The 26,381-nt window shown below is 46.1% G+C and overlaps 1 protein-coding gene and 1 long non-coding RNA gene across 3 annotated transcripts in view; one reads left to right on the top strand and one right to left on the bottom strand.

Annotated features, from left to right (window-relative positions):
- LOC150014558 (uncharacterized) overlaps nucleotides 1-5,022 on the top strand; it is a 13,323-nt gene extending 8,301 nt beyond the window's left edge. Inside the window, exons 3-4 of the long non-coding RNA XR_016509658.1 lie at nucleotides 1,993-2,121; nucleotides 3,700-5,022. This is a non-coding gene — a long non-coding RNA (uncharacterized LOC150014558). The remainder of the gene's footprint in view (nucleotides 1-1,992; nucleotides 2,122-3,699) is intronic.
- AZIN2 (antizyme inhibitor 2) lies at nucleotides 1,951-26,381 on the bottom strand. 2 transcript variants are annotated; one of them, XM_090269055.1, is made up of 9 exons: nucleotides 26,205-26,371; nucleotides 24,558-24,731; nucleotides 16,458-16,630; nucleotides 15,377-15,511; nucleotides 14,498-14,663; nucleotides 12,481-12,643; nucleotides 11,242-11,354; nucleotides 4,438-4,652; nucleotides 1,951-2,428 (listed from the first exon to the last, which is right to left on the bottom strand). In XM_090269055.1, the coding sequence occupies exons 1-9, from the start codon at nucleotides 26,307-26,309 to the stop codon at nucleotides 2,290-2,292; spliced, it is 1,383 nt and encodes a 460-aa protein (XP_090125181.1). In that variant the 5' UTR covers nucleotides 26,310-26,371; the 3' UTR covers nucleotides 1,951-2,289. The 2 variants fall into 2 exon arrangements, with proteins under 2 accessions (XP_090125181.1, XP_090125180.1); XM_090269054.1 differs by lacking the exon at nucleotides 24,558-24,731 and having other exon boundaries at nucleotides 26,205-26,381.

Below are 26,381 nucleotides of genomic sequence, written 5' to 3'. Positions count from 1 at the left end.
TGAGGATATTTGGGGTTATAAGGAATGTGCCTGGCATGTTAGAGGAACAGGAAGAGTGATAGGTTTCTAAGGGATTTTTAGTGATACTACTGACAGTGTGTTTCTTGCTTTAAATATTGTCTTAAGAATCTAATGCCTGTTCAATGTAACTCCCTATAAATAGGTGGGGAACCACTTTGAATGGGGCGTTCAGAGAAGATCTTCTAAGAAGATGACATTTAGGCTGTGGCCTTTATGATGAGAATGAGTCAACCATGGAGAAGCTGGAAGAAGAGCTATTTAGGCAGAGGAAGCAGCCAGGGCAAAGGTCTGGGGCAGGAAAGAGCTGGTTAAGGGTGAGGAACTGAGAAGAGGCCATAGGCTGGAGCACAGTGAGGAAAAAGTAGCATGAGATAAGACTGGAGAGGTGGGCAGAGATCTCAGGCAATTTAGCTTTTATTGGCATCACAATGGGAGTCAACTGAAGGGTTTTCAGCAGAAGATGGACGAGGCAGGATTCATTTTTCGTGAAAAGTCCTCTTGACTGCTAGGAGGCTGTAGTGGATAATTTTTCTGGTTGAATTTATTTGGGCTTAGCTGCTCACTCCACAGGTGCTAGGAAGGGTGTTTAAAATGGAGCAAAGAGTTGAGTGGGAACTGCCATCCTTTTGCGTCCCCTGTGGTCCTTTTACAGCTGGAATGAGCTCACTTGGGCAGGTGGGTTTCCAAGGGGAGGGATGACACTGACCCACAGAGCCACCATCCTCCTCCTGAGTAGCAGTGAATAGAAATGACAACTTGTGTCCCTCGGACGCATGTCGGGCTCCCTAGCCAGCCCCTCCTTAGCCAGGCTGGGAGCCCCCTGGGTCTCCTCCCTCTGCCCATTTGGAATACCCTTTCAGTTGTCTTCTCAAAACCTCTGGCATGCTTCCGCTCCAGAAGCAACAGGGCTCCCTCCTGGCTGCAGAATGAAGTTCAAATTCCTGGTTCTGGTCTTCAAGGCCTGCTATGAGTGCGCTGCAGCATGAGTTCCTTGAGGCCTCAACTCATCTCTGCATTACCTTGTCTACCACATAGCATGTCCACGTAAGTGGCCAACAGGTGCTCAAGGAATTACCTTTCATGATCCACAGAGACAGAAAGTAGATTAGTGGTTGCCAGGGGCTTAGGGAAGGGGAAAACAGGGAGCGACTGTTGATGGGTTTCTTTTTGAGGTGATGAATGTGTCTAGAATGAGATTACAACTCTACTAAAATCCACCAAATTTTATCCTTTGAAAGGTGAATGGTAAAGTATATGAGTCAGAATCTCAGTTTGTTTTAATGCAGAAGGAGAGTCCTTTGGATCGCCTGTTTCAGCTGGGGGAACTCTAAAACCTGAACTCCTTTGCTTAGCCTGAGACCCTTGCAGTGCGAAGGAGCCTTCGTCCTGACAAAAAAACTTCTAGCCTGAGGATGTGGCAATATCTGTGGCCAACCCTGTTCTAACAGTTACTGTCTCAGTTACCAAAACCAGCCACCCCGTATGGCATTACTCTGATTGCCTTGCAGACCTGCAAGGAGAGTGAGGGTGCAGGGTCTCCTCTAAACCCATCTCGTTGCTCTTTATCTTTGTCTGGTATGAATTTCCAAAGCTGTGTCAAATACTCCAATGCTCCCACTTTGGGTGAGGCTGTAGACTGGGTGTTAGGTTCACACAGAGGCTCCTCTCAGTTACAAGCTGAGGTCCAGGGCTGAAGGGAAGCAACTCTGACCCCACCTCAGCCCCTGACAGCTCACCCTTCCTCCTGCCACCAGGCATGGAGGCCTGTGGTGAGGAGAAAGATGAGTCAGAGAAGCCGGTGCCAGCAGGAGATGCTTGTCCTGCAGCCAGATCAGGACTGAGGCAGAGGCCAGGGGTCCTCAGTGCAGGGTGGGAAGTCTTGCTGCTGGCCTAGTCCAGGCTGAATTGAACTGCTGGATTCCACTGCAGTATTAGAAAACCTAAATATTTATTTGCTTCATATTTACAAAGGTGGGAAGGAGACCAAGAGAGATCCCAAGAACACCCCTCACCAGGCTGACCAGGCCCATTGCGCTGCATAGGAGGCGGACACAGCTGGAAGGAACAGGATTTATGTTGCATACTTGAACTACAGCGAGTGTAAGACTGGTCTTATGTACAGGGCAGAAACACTACGGGTGGAGGGTGGGGGCAGCAGAGTGAGCACCAGAGTCCTGGCCAGAGGGTGCCCTGCTTGCTACCTTTCCCACCTCTCCCAGAGGCATCTTGGTGGCCCTGCTGGGGTTGTCCCAGGCGAATGGAGCCCGCTCACATGATGCTTGCCGGGGTGAAGACAGGGGCCACGCACAAGGTGTCTGTGATCTCCCAGCCACAGGACAGAGGCTTGCACACACTCTCAGCATCCTCATCCCGTTCTGCAGGCAGTAGCTGCTCTCGCAGTGCTTCCCTGTGGGAGAGAGAGGGGCACTAAAGGCCACCAGCATGGGACCCACTGTCTGGGACTCCTGATGGCTCTGCACTGGAAGACCTGGCCCTATTGTGTATGGAGGTCTCACTTGAGCACCAGAGCCCAGCCTAAGGCAGGGAAAGGCCTGCTGACCACTCTTCCCCAACCCTTGTAGCCCAACTCCCCACCTCCGCCCAACAAGAAAAGGAACCCACGTTTATTGAGCACATACTATGTGCCAGGCACTTAACTTACATTATCTATTTTAATCCTCCCCCCAAAACCCTGTAAGGGCAGCATTATCATCCCCATTTTACTGATCAGGCAGAAGTTGAGACAGAGAAGTGACCTGCCCAAGGTAGTACAACTAGGATTCCACTCAACTCCCACATTCTTTATACTCTAAGCTTGGAACTTGAAAAAAAAAAAAAAAATCATCTCCCTCCCCATTCAAAAATCCCACAAACTGTTTCTCCTCCTCCCTACCTGTGTTGATACACAGCTCCACCATCTGATTAGCCACAAGTCAGGAATCTTTTCCCCACCCCCAGCTGATCCCCACAGAGCCCAGCTCCTGAACATCCTCACAGGTACACAGCTATCTCCGTTCCCACTGCCACCACCATCTCTAGCTGGAAATGCGGTCTCCCTGATCTGCTCCTGCCTCCTCCAGACATTCTGGTCCAGGGCTCTTTCCAAACAGCAAATCCCTGCTCCTGAGTTGCCAGCAGCTTCCCTGCACTCTCAGGCCCCAAGAGACCTGGCCCTGGCTGGCCTCTCCATCCTCGCCCATCCTCTCCTGGGTGCTGTCACCCCGGCCCGGGCATCTTTCATGTTCACACATGTCCTGGGCCTGTGTCATCAACCCTCACTAATTTCTCCTCCATCTTCAGGTCTCAACTTCAGTGACTGAACCTCAGGGAAGACTTTGCTGAATCCCATAGCACAAGGTTCTTGATAACAATAGGGTTCAACATCTGCTTCTGTGACATTCAACTGCAGCAGGGCAGGGACTTAGTGCCTGGGGCCCCCAGCAGTACTGCTGGCACATAGTAAGCACTTCCCTCAGTGGAGAGGATGGCCGCTCCTGCCCTCTGCAGCCAGCTCCCCGGCCCCAGACCAGCTGTGTGACCTCAGACAAGTGACCTGTTTGTGGTAACACTGATCCCACAGAGTTTTGAGTGGTTAAAAGGAAATAATCATAAGTCCTGCTGGAATTGCTCAATGAACTCAACTTTCCTCCCATCTTGTTCCGCTTCTTGTCTCACTAGGTCCCAGCGCTGGCCTGGCGAGGCAAGCAGGGCCAGGGTCCGGCGCATTTTCTGGATGGGAGGGCAGAGGCTGAGTGAGCACGTGTCTTTCCTGGGTCACAGAGCAGCCACTCGCCTGGTCAGCTTTGCCTGCATTCACCATGCTTGTCCTCCCTCAATCCACACAGCCAGAGGGGTCTTTGTAAAACCCAAGTCAGGCCATGTCACTCCCCTGCTTCAGGTCAGTCCTGCTTCTCCTTGCTGCTCAAAGTCCCTCACTTAGCCTCTAAGGCCCTTCTCAGATCCAGCCCTGCTCCTTCCCCAGCCACGACCATCTTGCACTTTCATGAAGGCAGAATGCTCGCTCCCTGTTCCCTTTCCTGGAACCCCTTTCTGCCTCCTGCTGCCTAACTCCCACTCATCTCCCAGGCTTTCCTTCTTCGGAAAGGTGGATCTGGGCCCCAGGGAGGAATCTAAGCTTCCGCAGCCTGCCCTCTCCACCCAGCACAGAATTTTCAAGAGTCCTGTCTGCTTCTCTGTGTCTCCCCCAGGCTTGGAGCTCCTTGAGGGAAGCTCAGCCTCATTCATGGCCACAGCCCACTGCCAAGCATAGCCCTCGCTTGAGATCAGCAGCCAAGAGCTGCCTGTCAAATTGGATCTCACAGAAGCAGGGTCTCAATTCTCAGTTTTACCTCATTGCTACCGTGCAGCCTGCTCTTTCTCCTCCCTGCACCCCATCTCCCAGCAGGGCCCCCTTACCAGGCCATCCGGGACATGGCATAGTTGATGCGGCAGGCCTGGGTCCCTCCAAAGAGGGAGCCCGTGCCCACTGTGTAGGCGCCCATATTCTCAAATACCAGCCAGTCTCCTACATGTAGTTGCGGCAGCCACAGGCTCTCAGCTACACAGTCACAGCCGTCAACCACCGGGCCCCACAGGCTGCTGCTATACAGGGGCTGCTCTGTGGATGGTTTCTGCAAGAAAGAGGAGTGGCCACCTTCAGCTTTCCTGGGCATACTGTTCACCGCTTATCACTGCCCCCCTCATAAGCCTTCCGTGGCTCCAATAGCCGATAGGATAAAGAGTGGATGGACCTCTCAGCCTAGTGTTCAAGGCCCTCCCGTTTCTCTGCTTTCATTGCCTCTTGGACTCTGAAGCCACAGTGCCTCTTAAATCCAGGATCCAACACTTGCTAGCTGTGTGATCTTGGACAAGATTCTTAATCCCGCTGTGCCTCAGTTTGCTCATTTGTGAAATGGGAATAACAGTATCTACCTCATAGGTTACTGAAGGGATAAATCAGTGTATATAAAGCATTTAGAACCGTGTCTGACACACGGCAAGGACCAGTAAGAGAGCGCTCTCATTATTGTTATTGCTACGACCTCCCTGCTTCAGTCTTTGCTTGCAAATCCGCCACTTTCCAGATCCTGGGTGTGTCCACACCTCTGCAGCCTTTCCCTGTTCCTCAAATCCAGCTTGTCCCCTGGGCCCAACTCTGGGGCATCCTCTTCCATGAAGGCCTCCCAGAACCCCTCATTCCATGCCAAGCCCGGTCACAAGATCCAGAAGTACACAAGTGAGTTAGACCCACCCTCCCTCAGGCCCTCAGTCTAGTGAGGAAGGCTTCCAACAATCACTGAGTGACCTGGCGGAGGTCACAGAGGGCCCCATGGGGTAGACATAATTATTCCCATTTCAGGAAGCTGAGCCTCTGACAGGTTAAGCGACGTGCCCAAAAACACAACTACCAATTACATTACATTTTAAATTGTTTCTTTAATTCCAACTCCAGAAAAGAAATCTGTTACTTAGACCATTTGCAGACAACCAAGATACCAATGCAATTTGTCTCAGTGTAGGGGATCCTGCCAGGCAGGTTCTAGAGGAGGAGTCATGGACTTGAGGGGATCCTGACCATGCCCTTCAAGGCCCCTCACTCCACTTCCCACTGAACTCACTGTTCTGGTTGTTCTGGTTGCCCTGGACTCCCCAAGTGAACCCTGCTTCCCTTCTGCAACCCTAGCTTTCCCTGAGGCCCCAAACCTGCCAATCCCCAATTTTCCCTTTTTGGCACAGCGGGGGTGGGGGTGGGGTGACAGGAGGCGGAGCTCAGGTGGTAATTCGATCAGTAACCATGGACAGGGAGAAGGGAGGCTGGGGATCCCTGCTTTAGCCTGCTTTAGATCTGAGTTAAAACGGCCTCATGGAAGCCTTTGCTAAAACTTCATGCACCCCAAGCTTTGCCTTCATAAGCATTAACCTTAATTTATAATTAGGCATTTGTGAAATGTGTCTGCTCAGCCTGTAGACTATAAATTCCATGAGCCCAGAGATCATGACAGTCTCGTTCCCCCCACCTCCTCCAAGCGCAGCAGTCTGGCATACATAAGTACTTTTGAATAATATCTTTCTTGTGACTGTTGTTCTTTATAGTTGTCCCTTTTCCCCTGCTGCTCTCCCCTGTCCTGCCTTGAATAATAGCTTTTAAATGAGTGAATGGGAAATACATGAGAGAAAAGAAAGACAAAGAGCAAGAAAGAAAGAAAAAGAAGACATGAATAGAAGCCATCCAAAGAGCCTAGGAGGAAGCTCTTTGGATGAAGGAGACCAACAGAGGAAAAAGGAAAGGCATTTTGATACCTTAGCCAGTAGCAGGAATGAGTAAAATTGAGAAAGAAAAGCCACGGGTTCCATAAGCAGGTTTCATATATTTGACAAAAGTTAATAAGCCCTTAGTCTCATTAATTTTAAAAAAATGTACATCTTAATAACATCAAGAATGAGGCCGTGGCCCTGACTGGTGTGGCTCACTGGACTGAGCACTGGCTTGCTGACCAAAAGGTTGATGGTTCAATTCCAAGTCAGGGCACATGCCTGGGTTGTGGGCATGAGAGAGGAAACAGTTGATGTTTCTCTCTCACATCGTTGCTTCTCTCCCTTTCTTTCTCCCTCCTCCCCTCTCTCTAAAAATTAATAAATAAAATCTATTTTAAAATAAATAAAAGAGAATGAGGCCCTGCCAGACTTGGTTCCATTGGTTGAGCATCATCCCACAAAGCTAAAGGTCACCAGTTTGATTCCCAGTCAGGGCACATGCCTGGGTTGCAGGCATGGTCCCAAGTTGGGGCACATAAGAGAGGCAACCAATTGATGTCTCTCTCCCTCTCTTTCTCCCTCCCTTCCCTCTAAAGATAAATTTTTTAAAAAGGACGAGAATTACCCTATATCCATTCAGTCATTCAACAAATATTTTTTAAGCAGCTAATATGTGCCAGCCTCTGATATAGGATCTGGGGATGCATTAGTGAACACAAAAAGCCAAAGTTCCTGTGCTCAGGAAGCTCACATGCTAGAAAGGAAGACAAACATATATTCTTGTTCATTAACTTAATATTCTTGTTTATAAGCTTTTTGTTAATAAGTAAAATTAACTTCAATTGCTCTTAATTATTTCCCTTAGCTCTAATCATTAAAAAAAGTTAAGCTAACTTTTAAAGATGGTATTGGGGGCTGAGGGGAATACATAAATGTACCAACGAGGATCCTTGAAAAAAGAGATTTCAAAGGTTCTTCTATAAAAAAGGGGGAAAAAAAACACCTTTGAGTAATAAGTTAGAGTTTTCTGACTTCTTATTAGTGGTACAAATTTTTAGAATAAGTGGAAAAAAGATTTTACAACTTCACAGGAAATAATGTAAAGCTACCCTTTTGCTATATAAAGCCTTTTCTTAAAAAAAGAATCTGCAGAATACAGGATGAGCCAAAAGTAGGTTTACAGTTGTGAGTATGCAAAACAGGGTGGCAAGAAGCTTGACAGTCTCAGCTCCCTTTATGAGTCAAAAACCTGAATGGAAACAGAAAAGCACCTGTAAAAATACAAATGCCTAGTCTGCTACTGGGCCCCCTCTGTTAGAGAGGGCCAGGGGTTTCTAGTGTACAAAGCCTGCCTTCTACTACTTCCCACTGCATCTGGAAGCCTGTTGCAATTCCCATTTCACAGATGGGAAAACTCAGAGAGAGGAAGTGACCTGCTCTGGGCTCTGGAGGGAGTTAGTAGCAGAACACTGAGTCGTCCCAGACAAGGGACCTCCGAGCCACAGCCCACAGCTGACTTTCTCAGAGGCCCAATATCTGAGCGGATCCACAGAAGAAACAAGGTCAAACATTTAGAACGGCCCACGGCCCTGATGTAATTTCCCAACTTTTAAAGAACAAACTGATCATACCTATGCTATGTAAAGGGTACAAAAATATTTTAAATGCAAAAATGAGAAGAATAAGGGCAGCACAGAAAAAGGAAAAAAAGAAAGATAACAGCAAGCAACTAGTAAGTCTGCAGTTTGCTTTTTCTCTAGAGCACCCTGTACTGGGGCGGCTCTGGGCAAGTTATTAAGCGTATTTCTTTCCTGGCAGGCTGATATGTGTAATACCTCCAGGAACTTCTCCTTAGCACTTAAAAGCTAAATGCCCTGTGACCCTTTATTAGCTGAAACTCTTTGGCCGCCAAATAAATTCCAGTAGGTAGATACAACTGAAAGATAACAGTGTGGGATTTCCTTGCTTATTCTAAAACAGTACAAGAAAATTAGAAGGACTTTTTAAAAATCTTATATTTTATATGACTGAGGACTGGTTGACCTCAGGTCACTTCTGTCTCCAGTTACTGTTTTTTTTAATAAAATTCTTCAATAGAGTTCTCTATACCAGCTTTTCTATTTTTTACAATTAAAGCACTCCAATCAGCACTTGCCACTCCATTGTAACTGCCTGGCAGGGCCAGCTATGATAACCAGAGTGAGAGGTCCAATTCTCTTCCTACTTGACCTTCAGTACTGTTTGACAGAGTTGACTTTTCCTTCTTGAGCCACTTTCTTCACTTTTGCAGTGATATCTTGCTTCTCAGTCTCTTGCTGCTTCCTTCTCTTCTTTTCCCAAGGAATTGTTCGTGGACTTCTCCACACTAATTCCCTTGCTGAGAAGACCCTCTACATGCCATGGCTTTAAATCTATATGGAAGACACAGATTTATATCTTCAACTTATCTCTCCTAAATTCTACAGAGTTCTCAAATGGCTTATTTGATATTTTGATTTGGATATCTAATAAACATCTCCATCTCAACAAAAAGAGAACAAAACCTATAGTTAACCTCTCACACGTGAACATAGAGGCAAAAGTCCAAAATGAATCCTTGGCTAACCAAATCCACACTCACATTCAGAGAACAATCTCCTGACATGGAAGGCGGGGACAGCATGAACAAGTCAATCACTGGCTTCACTAGAACATGGAAAATAAAGACCCACAATTCAAATTTAATTCTCGCAATACATATCAACATGACACTCGTTAGCCTGTAGCATCTATTCTTGATTAAAACTATAGATAAAACAAAACAGTACCCTGCAACGAAGAGTATTTAAAATAAGGAGCCAAATGTAACTTAATGGAGATACACTAGAATGGCCTCATTTCAGAACCAGAAGCAACCTTAGCAATTAAAGGTCAATCCCCCTCATTTTCCAGATGAAGACACAAGAGAAGCAAGGCTCAGAGAGATTAAGTAACTTGCCTAATGTTATTCAGCTAGTATAGGGCAGAGCCAGGACTTGAACCCATGTCTTCTGACTCCTAGTCTGAGGCTTTCTGTCACCATTCCTATTTTATGTATCATGAGAAATTCTGGCCATTGCTATTAGGGGAAAAAAGAAAAAGGTATAACATATAGAAAATGAAGTAAAATATCACATTGCAGAAAACATGTTTGTGCATCTGGAAAGTGCAAAGGGGAGTGGTGTGATTATTAGAGGAAACCAGTGAGTGCCAGCCTGCATGCCAGTGTCTCAGCTCAGAAGCACAGGGGAATGTTTCCACTAACAACAGCAATGAAAGCATTACATTATTGAGTTCCTGGATGTACTTGGGCCACAATAGTACTTATTCAAAGGAAATAATAAAACTTTAGTGGGAGAAATACAAGACAAGACCTCTACCCTCTCCTGGCTGGGAAAACTTACTAAAATAAAAAGGAGAATTCTTTTCAAGTTAATAAATAGATTAAATAAACTACTACTAATTGAAATCCACAGATATTTTTCTTAATGTTAGGAACAGTGTGATAAGAGAAAAATGGGGACTATCAAAGACTATTAATAGGAAATGACAGATTGAAATTTTTGTTAAATATTTAATTAATACAAAAGAATGTTTGTATCATGTGTAAGATATAGGAAATAATAATAAAATGAATATTGATGTACTCACTACCCAGCTAAAGAAATATAAAATTTCTGGTATCTTGAAAACCCATGTGGCTCACCCAATGACATGCCTGTTCCCTAACCCCTCCTGAGGTAGCCATTATTCTGAATTTTGTTTTCATTATTCTCTTGCTTTACTTTGTTTTCCAGAAGCACACCTGACCTTGAACAATATAGTATAACTATAGAATGAGGAGCCATCAAGTCGTGGGTGCTGGGAGGAGGGAGAGGAGCTCCCTCCACCTGCCACAGATAAGGGGCAGGAAGTGCTACAAAGAGGAACTAACATCTGACTGGGCCTTGAAAAACTAGACAGAAAGGAAAGGAAAAGAAAAGTAACACACCTATTGAAAGCTTGCAATAGTCTAGGTGCTGATTAGGCACTTAAGTTTCCTTCCAGAAGAGGGACCACACAAACAAACTCCTAGAGATGTGAAAATACAGGGTGTGTCTGACTTTGTTTCCTGTTAAAGATGCCCCCTGGAGCTGTGGGAGACCCTGGGCTGCATTCGCAGGCCAGGCAGAATGTTTTGTCAATAACTGTTCCCTTATTAACATGGAAAAACCCATTAAAGAAGAACTGTTTCTTTTACTTCTAGGAATTTGCCTCAGAGCAGTGATCAGAGATGGATGTCAAGATATACTCACAGTGTTCAAAAACAGGAAACTAATGGCCAACCACTAAAGCTAGATCAGTTAAATTATTCTACAGTCATCCAAAGCATGCTGTCAGAGATTAGTTAATGGCATGGAAAGAGCTACACCCCATATTAAGTGAGAAAAAGCAGTTATAAAACAATAGGACCCCAACCTTATTGGAAAAAAGTATAATACATTTTTTTTTAAAGACTGAAAATAAATCTAATGTTCAAAGAATCTGTATGGGGTGGGATTATGGGTGATAACCTTCATCTTTATTGTCTATTTGCTACAATGAATATGGTTTACTCTTTAAAAATTAGATAGCAACCCTGGCCAGTGTGGCTCAGTTGGTTGGGGTGTCATCCCGTAAACCAAAAGGTCTCGGGTTTGATTCCAGGTTGGGGCACATGCTTAGTTGTTGGTTCAGTCCCCAGTTGGGGCATGTACAAGAGGCAGCGAGTCGATATTCCTCTCTCACGTTGATTTTTCTGTCCCTCTCTCTCACCCTCTCTTCCCCTATCTCTAAAATCAATAAGCATGTCCTCTAGTAAGGATAATAATAATAATAATAATAATAAATAAAAATTAGATAACAGCACACCAAAAAAATGTTATTTAAACACTCCCACACAGTTGAAAACAGGCCCAAGTGGCTCACCTTCTGCAGGTTGGGGGTAAGGCAGGTGTTGTCAAACAGGACTGAGTTGAAGATTCCATAGATGCTCTCATCAAGGTGGTACATGATGGTCTTGGGGACAGAACCGGTCTCATCTGCAGGGAGGGAGGGATCAGTGACAGGGCAAGTAGCAAGATGAGGAGGTGGGAGTGGGGGCTGGCACAATGGGGGGCTCCACAAGGCTAATGAGCTGTTGAAGTGGGAGAACTGCCCCAGCCTCAACTATGGGCTGGCTCCTGCCCCCTCCTGTGACATGAGGTTCACTGCCTTACTAGAAACACTCACCCATGTAGCTGAGCAACCCTGCCCAAGACATATGCCTTGCCTGCAACTGAGCCTCTTGATGCCCCAGCAAAGGCAGAAGAGCAGTCCACCCAAACTCAAGACCCCAAGAGGTTAAGCCACTTGCTCAGAGGCACATGATTGGGGCAGCGCATGAACTGGAATGAGAAGCCTGGTCTCCTGGTGGGACTAGATAGGACCATTCTCCAGATCTATAAAGGAGGCCAGAAGAATGGCCCCCCCACCACACACACACACACACACACACACACACACACACACACAGAAGACATTCTACCTTAAGCCCACCCCTCTCCATATGGATTCTTTTGTGGGACTGCCGATAGGACTGACCTATCTGGAAGGGCAGGGAAGAGTACTAATGTTAGCAGTGTGGGCAGACACCTTGAGTCAGCCCAGCCTGAACTTGAATCCTAGCACTGCCCCTTATCAGCTGTGTGACGTTGGGCAAGTGACTTAATAGCTCCATGCCTACACCTGTCATCTGTAAAGTGGGCTTAGACAAATATATATTGTCATTAATTATTTTCATTATGATACAAGACGCAGTAGGGTAAGCAACTGGCTGTATGTAGGAGAGGAGACAAATGGAATCTAATGCTGTTTTATCTCTTCCTAGCTATTAAGCAATTCTCTTGTGTTTTCTTTTGTTCTCAGTTTCTTCATCTGTATAATGCAGTTAATAAAGGATCTATTCTACTTAAGGTTGCTTTTATTTTAATCTTCACAAAATATGAACATGCAAAGGAAAAAAAGATGCTAGATAAGTGTCTTGAGAGTGAGGCAACTTGATTTTAAGTTTCCCTAAAGCAAGGACCCAGTCTCTAGATTCCCCACTCCTTAAAACCAGACCCTGCTCAGCCAGCTAGTCCCTACTGTCAGGGAAGAACAGGGCTCTGCTGCCCACCTGGTACCTACCCTCCCTGCCAGGCTGATCCAGAAGAACCTCTTTCTTGGCGATGATGCTGACTGCCAAGGTGAAGGCCGAAGTCACGTAGTAGCGCCCCAGCTGGGCAAGGATGTCCACCCCACAGCCCTCCGGGAAATACAGGTCCAAGGCTGAATTGATCACAGAAACAATCTGGTGGTAGGAGGATGGGAGGCGGACAGTTACATGTCTGAAGTGTGGGGTTTATGTTGAAGACTTGCTACAGCTCCAAGTCTATTTCTTGAAGCTTCTTTGATTTCAGAAAGGACTTGGCAGCTAGCTGCTAAGGCCGCAGCTGGTAACCAGGGTCAGCTGGCCAAGAAGGTAGGTGGGAGGCAGAGCGGGCTCAGGCCCCTCGTTCTGTGTGACTCACCCTTCTCAATGCCCCATAGTGAGAAGAGGCACTTAAGATGCCACTTGGCACTCAGCTTCCTGAAGCCCTGGTGTGGATTCTTCTTTCATAAATAACTAATCTGGTAAGTGTTTTTTAAAGAAAATCCAGACAAGAAAAAAGGATATCAAAATCACCCCTAATTTCAGCATGGATCATCCTAGAGGGTATTATGCTAAGTGAAGAAAGTCAGTTAGAGAAAATGCCATATCATTTCATTTAGACATGGAATCTAAAGACCAAAATAAACGAACAAACAAAACTGAAACAGACTCATAGATACAGAGAACAGACTCATGGTTGCCAGAGGGAAGGTGGTTGGACGACTGGTTAAAAAGGTGAAGGGATTAAGAAGTATAGATTGATAGTTACAAAGTAGTCACAGGGATATAAAGTACAGCACAGGGAATATAGTCAATAATATTGTAATAACACGTTGTAAAATATAACTGTATAATTTTCACTCTTCTGTACACCTGAAACTAATACAAAATAATATTAAATGTAAACTGTAATTGAAAAAAATAAACTTTAGAATTCTTAAAAAAAATCTTTCCCTGGCTGATGTGGCTCAGTTGGCTGGAGTGTTGTCCCATAAACTGAAAGGTTGCAGGTTTAATTCCCAGTTGGAGGCACATGCCTGGGTTGCAGGTTCAGTTCCTGTCAGGGCACATACAAGAGGCAACTGATTGATGTTTCTCTCTTACATCGATGTTTCTCTCCCTTTTTCTCTCTCTCCCTTCCCCTTTCTCTAAAATCAGTAAGCATGTCCTTGGGTGAGAAGGACAAAAAAAATCACCCCTAATTCCATTACCCAGATTAACCTAATCATTGTTAACTTTTTGGAGTACCTTCTTTAATTCTTTTTTATATATACAAACACTATTTTTTATGATAAACAAGATAGGGCTATACACAGGTTTTTTATAACCTGTTGTATTCTAGAGACTGTGAATGGCCTCTCCATGTAAGTAAATGTTTTCATCATCAGAATGTTTCATAATTTAACCAATTCCCAAGAGCTAGATGGACCAGGGAAGTCCGGTGGAAATCCGTGATGTACAACGCTGCGATGCTCATCCGTGAGGTTAATTCTCTGTGTCCGTCATGGATGATTTTCGTAGGGCCAGGTCTTTGATGTGGATATTCCTGGATGAAGCTCTTTCTACTAAGGAGAAGCACCCCCTAGTGGTTGGACTGGGGATTGCGATGACACATTTTTCTTGATTTCATCTCACAGATGGGGAGGTAGACAGGTTTGCTTTCCTTTTCCTGCCTTCCCAGTTGATTTATCATCAGCCCAGAGCTTCAAAGAGCTTTATGACTCATGCAAAAATAGCCTGGTTGAGCCTCAAGTATGTGCACGAGCTGAAATCAGGCAGAGCTGCGTGTGCAGCCAGCTCTACTGGGGACTCAGGAAGTGACTAATGTCTATGAGCCCGGTTTGCTCAGCAGTAACACAAGGTTAATAATAAGATCCAAGTAAAGCACCAAGCACAGCACTTAGTGCACAGGACTCTCTCATAGTGGCTTCCTATCTTCATTATAACCCTCTCCTCCCTGCCCCCACTCCAACCCCCCAGAGCTCAACATGACACTTTCAGCCCCAGGGTTACCTCTTCAAATCTCACTTTGGCCCCCTCCACTCCAGGAAAGCCGCCACCAAGGTCCAGGATATGCATCCTGTGGCCCAGCTCGGCGCCCATTTCAAACACAAGTCGGGCGTCTGCGATGGACTGAGCATAGGCCTGAGGATCAGGACAGCCACTGCCAATGTGAAAACTGGGAAAGGAGGAAAAGCCTCGGCTTACATGCAGGGCCACAGGTGCCACCACCTCAGCCCCAGCCAGGAAAGGCACATTGAACACTCTGCCCATTTGACAAATGCAATGACTGAGGACCTAAGAGGTTAAGTGGGTTGCTGAGGGCCATGTGGTAAGTGAGGAGTGGGCATTCTGCCCCTAGGGCTGGGCCTTCTGGGATGAGGGCCAGGACCCCAGAGTCAGCCATATCTGGATGTACCCCTCGGTCAGCAGTGTGGCCTGCCTGGGCTTTAGTTTTCCATCTGTAAAGTGGGGATAAGACCCCACAAGGCTGTGAGATCATGTACATAAAACATTTGGCACAGGGCCCGGAATGTCCTAAGTACAGAATAAATGAAAGTTATGTTGTTAGGCCATTGCTACTACTTATTCCACATCCCTGCAGGGATAGAAGCAGAGCAAAGGTGTAGCCTACAGGCTGGTAAAACTCCTGCAAAGCCAAGTCCCTCTTGGGAACTTCTGGGACAACACATAGGGACTGTGGCGTTGGGGCAGCAGGACATGTCAAACCTTCTTTCCAAAGAGAGGAAACTCTCTGATGGCAGAGTTCCAGGTCCAGGGACAGGTCCTCCTAGAGGACCTTGAGGAGTCCTCATACAGAATTGATTAGTTCCTGGGAAAGAGGCAGTGGGCCTGGTGTGGGTGGAGATGGTGGGGCTTCCAGACACTCACCTCACACCCACCACCTCTACATGGCTCCTCTTGGCAGTTTGAAGCAGGTATCTGCAGGATGTCAGCAATGCTCCAAACTTGAGGCTGAGGTGGCTCAGGGAGTGGGAGTCATTGGTGGCGATGCAGAGAATCATCCTGGGGAGACACACAGCGCACCTCCGCCGGATAGTCCCCGCCTCCCCCACTCCAACCACTTCTTCTCTGAGTCGAGGGATGTGAACCTCTGCAGCTTAGAGTCACCCAACCCCACAGGTCCCTGACCCCTTTCTCTCTCTGCATATCCACTCAGCCTCCAAGTCCTGTCCAATCCATTCCCTACCCATCCCTGGGCCCTTCCTGCAGTCCCTGCCCTGGTCAAGACCTCACCAGTTCTCCCCAGCAGCTCCACTTCCTCTAACTAACCCACTACACCAGCTAGGCTTCTCCAACTTTCCTTGTAAGAGGGAAACCATTCTATTTTTCAAATAGTCTTATTGAGAATCCCAATATCATGTATAACAGACAAAATGGAAGCTGCTCTGGGTGAGGCAGAGTGGCCCACCACCTGGCCTCCTCTTCATCCCAAGGCCCCTCCCTGGGATCCCCAGGGTGTCAAATGACCATGTGAGAGCCTCAGCCTGAGCAAAACGTGCAGCCTGACCCCTTGCAAAGCCCATTTGCATCAGGTCCCTGCCCCATAACCAGAACCAGTCACTGTCTCCCTCACCCCTCACCCATAGTATGTTCCAGTCACACCAAACTTCTGTTTATCCCTCAAACGCCCCAGGCTATTTTGACCTCCATGCATTTGCTTGTGCAGTTCACTGTGATACACCCCAAATTTGATTCATTATGCAAGGTCCACCTCCGAAGCCACCTCCTTCATGAAACTACTCAGCCGTGACTTTGACATCCGTAACACCATGGGCTGTAATCAGTGATTTCTGCCTTTGTTTGAGTCAGGCCCTGGTATGCTGGGTCCTGTCCAGGGGTGCTTACCCCAACCTCCTGTGACCATGGCCAGGTCCAGGGCAGGGTCCTCAGCTCCAACTCTGCTCCTCCCACCCTCTCCACCTCCCCACATGAGTGGCTCTCAGCTTACTTGGCACTGGGGTGGCTCTTCACCACCTTTGCCAGCTCCATCTCGTTGTCAAAGCCCAGCAGCTGGACCCCATGCTTGGCAGCATACTTGATCTGTGCAATTTGCTTACAGGGATTGGCGTAGATTATCTTACTGGCAGGGACACCAATGCGCTGGACCAAGTGCATCTCTGCCTGTGGAGTCCCAAAGGTGAAAGTGAGGAGGCACCAGGGCCTGCTGGGCCCCACAGAAGCCAAGGAAACACAGATGAGGGGCAAAGTCATCACTATGCATGCAGAGGTCCATAAGAAGTGGGCCTCACTGTTAAACAAAAATCAGGGTCACTCTGCTTCACCATTCTTGGCCAAGCAGGGCTGCCATGTCCAGCTGTGCAGGTGCTGCACTGCACAGTCCTACAGGGTCCCATTCACAGAGGACACATGGTATATTTGCATATTTAGTACAGTCTCCTGATAATAAAGCATCTAACAAAATCAGTATATTACTTATAACAATTGTGTGTCTTAAGGAAGGAGTACATTTTTAAAATATTTTTAAATGACTTCAGAGAGAGAAAGAAACATTGATATTGTTCCACTTAGTTATGCATTCATTGCTTGCTCCTTGTACGTGCCCTGACTGGGGCTCGAACCTGCAACTTTGGTGTACAGGGACGATACTCTAACCAACAGAGCTACCCATCCAGGGTGGGGTATATTTTCTAATTCACACAAAGACATTATGAGGACTCATGGTGGCCCTGACAACAGACTTCTGATACATTTTCCTGGTGGATTTAAATGCTTAGAGAATGTTAGTTGATATGTTAGAAAGTTCACAAGGCCAGGAGTCTTTTTGACACAGGCCTGCTATGTGCATGGCACTGTGCTGGGTGACTCCAGCAAGCCCCTCTCCCCACGGGGCCTCCTCCTCCTCACCTTTAAAGAACACTGCTCCACCTGATGTCTGCATGATGATACAGACAATGGTGATTACAATGACAGCAACCATGGTCACTGAGCACCTATCACATTACATCAGGTGTTGGCAAACTTTCTCTCTAAAGGGCCAGAGAGTAAATAGTTGAGGCTTTGTAGGCCATACATTTTCTGACACAAAGACTCCACTGCCACAATGTATAAGGGAATGAGCTAGACTGGGATCCAATAAAACTTTACAAAATCAGCAGTGGACTGGATTTGGCTCACCATCCAGTTTGCCAACTCTTACTGTAGACTAACACTTTTATTTATTCCTAATAATAACCCCATCAAATGGGTATTAGCTCCATTCTCAGAAAAAGGAAACTGATGCTCAGAGAGGCCATGTAGCAAGTACGGCGCAGAACCAACTTTCAAACTCAGGCCTGACCCTCCATGACTAAGAGAAGGAAGTGGAGAGGAAGTCAGTTTAGAACCATGAGAGGAGACATAGGGCTGTTTCTAGCCACCCTGAGTTTGTAATAAGACTCCAATTTTAATTTAGCGACTTTTCGCCACGACGTATTTATGCGCATTATCTCAGGGGGTGCCTATAACTATCCTATGAAATATTTACTGGCCACATTTTACAGAGGACAGAGAAGTCCACCTGCCTGTGGTGACACAGCCAGTAAGTAGCGGAGTGGGACACCAAGGTCCAACTCCAGGGCTGGAGCTGCTGCCCTGTGTCTCAGTGGATGTGAAGCTGTTTCACTCCCTGCTTCACCACATGAGCCAAGAGGAAGAAGCAGTGCTAGCACCTCGGGGACCTTTGATCAAAGGTTTCACTTTGATTATAAATATTTAAATAATAACCACTGTCATCATAGAGAAATGAAAATCAAAACCACACTGAGATATCACACCTGTCAGAATGGCTACCATCAAAAAGAAATACCAAGCACTGGCAAGGATGTGGAGAAAAGGGAAAACTTGTGCAGTGTTGGTGGGAATGTAAATTGGTGCAGCCACTATGGAAAACAGTATGGATATTTCTCAAAAAATTAAAAATAGAACTATCATATGACTCAGAAATCCCACTTCTGGATATTTATTTTTTATTCAAAAAGATATATGTGCTCCTATGTTCACTGCAACATTATTTGCAATAGCCAAAATATGGAAGCAACCTAGCTGTCCATTGATATAAGAATGGATAAAAAAGATGTGGCCCTGACTAGTGTGGCTCAGAGAATTGAGCACAGGCCTGTGAACCAAAAGACTGAAGGTTCAATTCCCAGTCAGGACACATGTCTGGGTTGTGGGCCAGGTCCCAGTTAGGGGCATGCGAGAGGCAACCACATATTGGTGTTTCTCTCCCTCTTTCCCTCCCTTCCCTCCTCTCTAAAAATAAATAAATAAAATATTTTAAAATGTTTTTAATATGTAAAAAAAATAAAAGATGTGGTATACAGATACAATGCAATATTACTCAACCATAAAAAAGAATGAGCCCCTTCCTCTGTACCCCTTCCCAACACTGCCTCTTGAAAAAAAAGGAAAAAATAAAATAAAATAATTTTTTTAAAAAAGAATGAAATTTTGCCATTTGCAGCACAATGGATGGTCCTACAGCTTATTATGCTAAATAAAATAAGTCTGACAGAAAAAAAACAGCATATGATTTCACTTACATGTGGAATCTAAAGAACAAAAAAACAAACCAGACAAAATTCAAACAGCTTCATAGATATAGAGAAAAACTGATGATTACCAGAGGGAAAGGGAAGGGGGAGAGGGCAAAAATAAAAAAGGTGAAGGGGAATAAGAGGTACAACTTTCCAGTTATAAAATACATAAGTCATGGGAATGTAAAGTACAGTGGAGAGAATACAGTCAATGATATCATCACCATGTATGGTGACTGATGGGTACTAGCCTTACTGATATTGTGTAAGGTGTATCAATGTCTAATCACTGTGTTGTACGCCTGAAACTAGTATAGTATCACATGTCAACTATAATTTTAAAATACATTTTAAAAAGGAAAAAAATAATTGTATACCAGCCACTGCATCAAATATTTTATTTACATTCTTATTTATTCTTTATAATAATCTTATGAGATAGGAAACAGAGGCTTAGAGAGGTTAAGTGATTTGTCCAAAGTAACACAGTTTATAAGGGACACAGCTGGAATTCTAACCCAGAACTGAGCACACCAGCTCTTAACCACAGTACAATGAAGAATTCAACCTCGATCCTGAGCTGACAAGTATTTCTAGAGCTCTCTTGAGTTGCCAGGCTCTGTGCTAGGTGCTAATGAAAACAAGTGGTGGATAAAATAGACAGGTTCTCTGACCCTGTGGTATCTTCAGGCTGGTGGGGAAGACACGTAGGAATGAGTGAACACTGAGTAATAATGGAATGGATAAGAACCGTGAAGACAAAGTACAGGATACTAAAGAGATTGTGGATTGGGAGACCTGGGTAGAGAGGTGAAGGACAGCCTTTTTGAGGGTCAGAAATTTAAGCTGAAACCCACAGGAGTTGTAGGCCAGGCCAAGACAGAAGGAAGGAAAAAGGTTTCCGGTAGAAGTGCCTGTGCAGAGGTTCTGAGGCCAGAGGTGCTCAGCCTGGTAAGGTAGAGGATGGTGGAGCGTCCTGGGCAGGGTGTGCACAATGGGGAAGATGAGGTTGCAGGGAGGTAGGTAGAGCCAACAGGGAGACCAAGAAGGCTGATGTGGATTCATATTTTATCCTGCAAATGATGGGAAACAGTTTCAAGGGTTTCAAAAAGGGAAATGACATGCTCACATTTGCATTTTAAATTCAAGGTCTAAATGCATATCACTGTGGCCTTGACTGGCATGGCTCAGTCAGTTGGGCATTGTCCCACAAAGCAAAACATTGCTGGTTCTATTCTCAATCAGGGCATACGCCTGGGTTCAGTTCCTGGTCAGGGCGCACGCAAGAGACAGCCAGTCGATGTTTCTCTCATATCGATGTTTCTCTCCCTCTCTTTCCTCCTCCCTTTCCCTCCCCCTAAAAATAAATAAATAAATACATTTTTAAAAAATCTTAAGTGCATATCACTCTGGCTACTGGAAGGGCCCAAGGGGATTGTGGGGAGACTGATCACAGTTACCCTGGCAGAGATAACAAAGTTTGCACTAGGAAGGCAAAGAGATGTGTCCTGAAGGCAGGGCTGGCAAGCTTGGTGGTGGATTACATGTGGGGATGCAGGGTGAGGATGTCTCAGTGGGACTCCAAAGGACCCTTCTCGAAGGGAGGATCCTGAGTGCATTTGAAAACACTGGATTCTAGGCATCCTGTCACATTATCAAGCCAGCAGCTGGTTATTTGGTCTGGGTAGTAGATCAAAACATGGGAGGTGGTGGCATATTGATGGCATTTAAAGCTATGGGAAGAGATGAAATTCCTAAGCAGAGGGAAAGTTTACAAGAGTAGGGAGCCTGAGCCAGAATCCAGAATCCTGAGAGAGCGGTAGAAGATGAGGAAAAGCTGGTACCCAGGATCTGTAGAGAGGTGAGGAGAGAGAATATCTCCAGAAGAGGCAGAACACTACCAAGATTATGATGCCATTCCTGTCAAAGCAAAGCCTGTCCTACAACTTACATCTGTATGGCAGGTGGTCTCAACTATCAGAGCACCCAGTGAGGGTGAGGCAGGGGCAGATCTGCATTCACTTTCATCTAATCTACTTCAGAAGTCTTTAAAAGTAGAAGCATCTGTTATTGTTGAATATGTTTTTAAAAGACTATGTTTTTACATGGGGAGTTGCTACTCAATGGGCATCAGATTTCAGTTCTACAAGATGAATAAGTTCCAGAGATCTGCCATACAACATTGTGCCTACAGTTAACCACACTACTTAAAAATTTGGTAAGAGCATAGGTCATATGTTAAGTGTTCTTACCACCACCAGCAAAAAAAAAAAAGACCCCTGCATTGAATATTGATGAGAGGCCAAATAATAAGAGGATCAAGAAGTGCCCCCAACAAGGTCTAAATGCCTCAACATACACAGTTCTCCAAAACTGCTGAGTGGAAAGCTATTGCCAAACAGTACATACCACATGACCATCTTTTATATTTTATTACAAAACAAAATCACATGATATTTTGTATATTCTCTATAAGTCATATTTGCAAGTATTTTTAAAATACTAATATACTCACCAAACTCAAATTCAGAATGGCAATTATCTCTGGAGACATAAAGTCGATGTCGTGTGTGTGTGTGTGTGTGTGTGTGTGTGTGTGTGTGTGTGTGAATGAATAGATGCATATATTATTTGAATAACTCAAAATGAAGGTTTAAAATAAACTTTTCACTGGATCCTGGAGATCACTGGGAATGTTGGTAAGAGGAGGTTCCTTGGAGTAGAGAGAGTGGAGGCTGAGAAGCAATGGTGTAAGGAATGGGTGCTAAGGGAAAGTTACAAGTGAGTGCAGACACACAGTGTAGCCAACTCGTTTTGGCCATGAAGAAAGAGCAAGGGATGAGGGTGGGGGACAACGTGGTGTCCAGAAAAGGCTTTTTAAGGTGGAAGTATGCTAAGGGAGACAGCAAGAGAGGGCAAGCGATGGGGCCAGGAGAGATGATATAAGGTCTTTGGGAAGGTGGGTAGACCAGATCTCCGTGCAGAGTGTGGTCTGTGCCCTTGACCGGGAAGCCATCTAACAAAAACTTGTACACCCAGCCCCAGCTCACTGCTGGGCCCTCAGCCAATGTCCACCAAGGCATGTGCTCAGCACAGCCTCGGCTATGGCTGACCAAAAGAGGGCAGCCTTGGACTTCCAAGAAAAGCTGGGTGTCCCACAGCCACATCTTAGTAAATGCAGCCAAAGGTCTGAGTGATCGCACCCACCAGGAGGGGTACGTGGCCTCTCCCAACCCTCGTGGTTAGCATCTGTCACCAGGCTGGTCCCAGCTCAACCATCCCCTCCCTAGGATCTTGGAAAAGACAGCAGCTATAGAATCAGAGACCCCGTTGCTATACATAAGCAGCCACTTCCCAGTAAGTCATTCAACCTCTGCGCCTGCTTTCATTATACATTAAATGTGTCCTCAGAGGACTGTTGTCAGAATCATAGTAATAGTAATTACCTCACAGGGTTGTTTCGAGAATAAAATGAGATCATGCACAGAAAATGCTTCGCAAAGCACCTGGCACAACAGAAGCACTCAGCAATTATAGATGCTTTTAAAGCTCCCACTGACTTCAAGGTCTTTCTAAGCCCAACATCCTTTGGAGGCCAGCCCCTGAGGCCAGAGGGCCAAGGGCCCCACCTCTGGATTTCCAGAAGCAGACTACTCTAGTCAGTGGGGTTCAGTCCTGTTCTTCACCCCGAGACCAAGGGGCCCAGAAAAGGATCTCCTTCTTCTTTGCCCAGAGCAGAGGCCCAGAGCATACAGGGGAAAGTCCTGGCTCTGCTCCTTAGTTGGTCCCCATTTTCTCAACTGTAAAGTGGCAACCTCTCCCCCAATGCCCCTCACAGGGCTTTATGTTACACATGCACAAAACTAGGTGTGCAAAGCAAGAGCTAGTCCAACGGAGTGACAAGAGAGAGAGACTCATCTATCAATAGCAGCATTACTAGTAGTCTCTGATAAAGGTTAAGCTGCTCCTTCTGACAGTCCCACACCTGTCTCCCACTGGAATCCCCCAGCCCTGTCATCCTACCCAGGCTAGCTCTTCTCCTTTCCCTCTCAGGAACGCCTTCTAAAACCTTCCTCACAACACCCTGCCACATTGCTGTCTTTAAGGGGTTTAAAGGGTTGTTGTTGCTGCTGTTTTTTAAGGATTTAAAGGGGATCCTACTCAAAACAATCATTACCAGCCATTACAAAAAATAACAGTAATGACTATTTCGCCAACGAATGCCCACCAGTCACCTCAGGGCCTTTGTACTTGCAGTTCCCTCTTCCTAGAATGCCTTTCCCCTAGTTATCCATGATTCTTTGCTTCTTTCAGGTTTATATTCAAATTTCAGCAATGCCTTCCCTAGCCCAACTATCTAAAAGTGCTATCTTCTCTCTGAACAGTCCCTACTTCCCTTTCCCACTTTAATTTTCCCCATCTAAAATGCTATACACTATCTTTTTTCAAAAAATATGTTTATTGTTTTTAGAAGGGGGGGGCATCAATGTGAGAGAGAAACATTGATTGGTTGCCTCCTATGTGCCCCAACCAGAGAACAAACCCACAACCGAGGCATAATGCCATGACTGGGAATTGAACCCACAACCTCCACAACCTTCTGATGCACAGGATGATACTCCAACCAACCGAGCCACACCGGCCAGGGCTATACTATGCATTTTCATTGTTTAACCTATTTAACTTATTTTAGAAAGGAAGCTCCACGAAGAAAAGATTTTTTGTTGTTTTGTTCACTTACTAAATCCCCACCTAAATAGTACTTGGTACCACAGTAGCTGCTCAATAAATGTCTGCTGAATAAATAAATATAACCAAAGCTGTATTCTGAGGAAACTTTAAAGCTTAAAGGCTTTTCTCAAGTAAGAACAGGATTAAAATAGATGAGCTAATATGGCGATGAAAAACAGATAAGCTAAGCATTCAACTCAAGGACAGCAGAGTCTGTCTTACTCTGTGGCCAACCCTACCTCGCACAGTGACTAGCACATTATAGGAGTTCAATGAATAAAGGATAATAGTAAATAAATGAAGTAAATCTAAATTGAGCAGGAGAGAATTAACACAACAGCATTAATAAAATTAGAAAGGTAATAGACATAGCAATAGCAAGAAAACTCTAAAAGGACTAGTTAAGAAAATGTAGTCTCATATTATTAAGATTATAAAAGAAAATAAAACCAGCAGTAAGAGGGCATCTTTGTTTTGTTTTAGTTAAAAGAATACCATGTATAGCTTTATGCCAAGAAGTTTCAAAGCTTCCATTTAAAAGGATGACCAGCTACCCCAGGGACACACGTGGCTCTAATTTGCAACTTCAAGGCTCGCAGATTCTATGCTTGTTTCTCCCTTCCCTCATCCTTTAAAGCCCCTTGCAAGTCAGTGGCCCTCCCATAGGGCAGAGGCCAACTACAGGTCACCCCTGCCTCCCCAGGGCCCACCCACAGCAGCCCAGCCCTGTATGTGCTCAGTAGTCAGCAAGGGTCAGTGTGCTGGTAGGGGCAGGGGCTCACCTTGTTGGCACAGCTGAAGCCCAGCCCCAGTTCAGCTAGGACCTTCAGCACGCCCAGGCTGCTGTTGCACTTGACAGCATAAAAGGGCCGGACTCGAGGCAGGCACTTCAGAAAGCAGAAGTGCTTCCTCACTACCGCACCCAGGTCGGCCACGAAGAAGGCAGTGACCTCCCCCTGCACAACAAGATGGGTGAATGTGAGACCCTACCCAGCTCCTTCCTTTTGCATGCCCTCCCTGACCCTCCCAAGTATCTGCCCCAAGCTCAGCTGTGGCCACAAAGCTACCTTGCTCTAAATTCTCTGGGGCTCCCCAAGTCTACCGGACAGAAGGCAAACACCACAGTCTGGCATTTGAAGATCTGTAATCCAGCCTTAGTCTCTCCCGTCACTGTACCTCAAAATCCAGCTGCAAGCTGGATTATTTATTTTCCCACCTCAAAGCCTGTTGCCAGCATGCCCTCTGCATAGAATACCCTTCCCCAACTTGTGTCTGGCAAAGTCCTAATCTACCTTCAGGTTTCGTCTCCAATGACACCTCCCCCAAACCAAGAAGGCAACTCTGCTTTTAAGGCTCCCACTGCATTTTGCACTTGCTTCTGAACTGTGTATGCACCTGTCTTCTCCAGAAAAAGATCAGTTCCTTGAAGGACAAAGCTATGGCCTACAGCCCATTGTTTTTCATGTATTGGTGCCCAATGAAGCCCTGAGGTAGTCCCATGCCACTGCAACCCATGCCTATGGACCAGTGGCCCTAAAAGATTTGCTGAGGGCTGGACATGTATGAGGCTATGGATGAGACCACATAACTGAAACCTTCTCTGGGACTCAGTTTTCCTTTATGCAACACTTTTTTTTTTACTGATGCCCACTTGGTGTCAGGCGTTATGCTAGGAGACACAAATGGCCACATGGGAGTTTCTACCCAATGCAGTGGAGAGAGAAAATACAGGAAAAGGTGATATGGATGAGTAATAAGGAATGAGTAGAAATAGGTAAGAGGGAGAGAGGCCAGGAGAAGGGTGTTCTAGGCAAAGAGGTAACAGATAATAGGGCACATGGCATCCTTGGGACATATGAGCCGAGTAATTCAGCTCTGATGGATCATAATATATACCATGCGAGAGGCTGTAAATGGGGCTAGGAAGGTGGAGGGGTTCTGATTTGACCCTGTAGGCAACTGGGAACTGCTAAAGAATTCTAATTTTGAGCAGCGCTGTGATCAAGTTGGGGTGGGGGATGAGGCAGGGAAGAGGTTGCAGAGTCTTTAGAGAGATGAGGCCTGAACTACACAGAGAGGTTCCAGAGGAACACACTGGAGGGTATTTTAAGGAGGCTGAATTCACAGGGCTTGGTGACATGATGCCTAGATTGGGGGTGGGGGGGGCACGGAGTGGGAAAGAAGGGGGACCCAGGTTTCTGACTAGATTTAGGGCTAGGTAGGTGAGAGTGGTACTATCATCAAGGCAGGAAACAGGAGGGGCAGGGTTGGGGGCAAGAACCAGGAACTGGGAATAAATGAGCCTGTCTCTTGCAAACAGCAAGGACTGAATAGGAAATACGTGAAAGAGTAAGATGAGGGCCACATCAGAGGAGGCAGCTGGGCCTGCACAGGGAACAGGGGGCCCACCCCCACTCGAAGCCCCTCACCGTGGTGACCTGTGAGGCCCCCAGAGTGAGTTCCTCCAGCAGGTCTCGGGTGCTGAAGCCCTCCTCCACCATCACAAAGTCCGTTTCACTCAGGTAGCCAGCCATGCCGAGGTCAGGCCGATGGGCTGGTTGGAGCCGCCACTGCCGCGCTGCCGCCACCGCCTTAGAAAGTATGCA

Source organism: Furipterus horrens, unplaced genomic scaffold, assembly GCF_987537825.1.
Source record: "Furipterus horrens unplaced genomic scaffold, mFurHor1.1.pri manual_scaffold_3, whole genome shotgun sequence".
In the NCBI taxonomy this organism is placed as follows: domain Eukaryota; kingdom Metazoa; phylum Chordata; class Mammalia; order Chiroptera; family Furipteridae; genus Furipterus; species Furipterus horrens.
The sequence above is the reverse complement of the archived record's forward strand: the minus strand, read 5'-3'. Positions and strand labels throughout refer to the sequence as shown.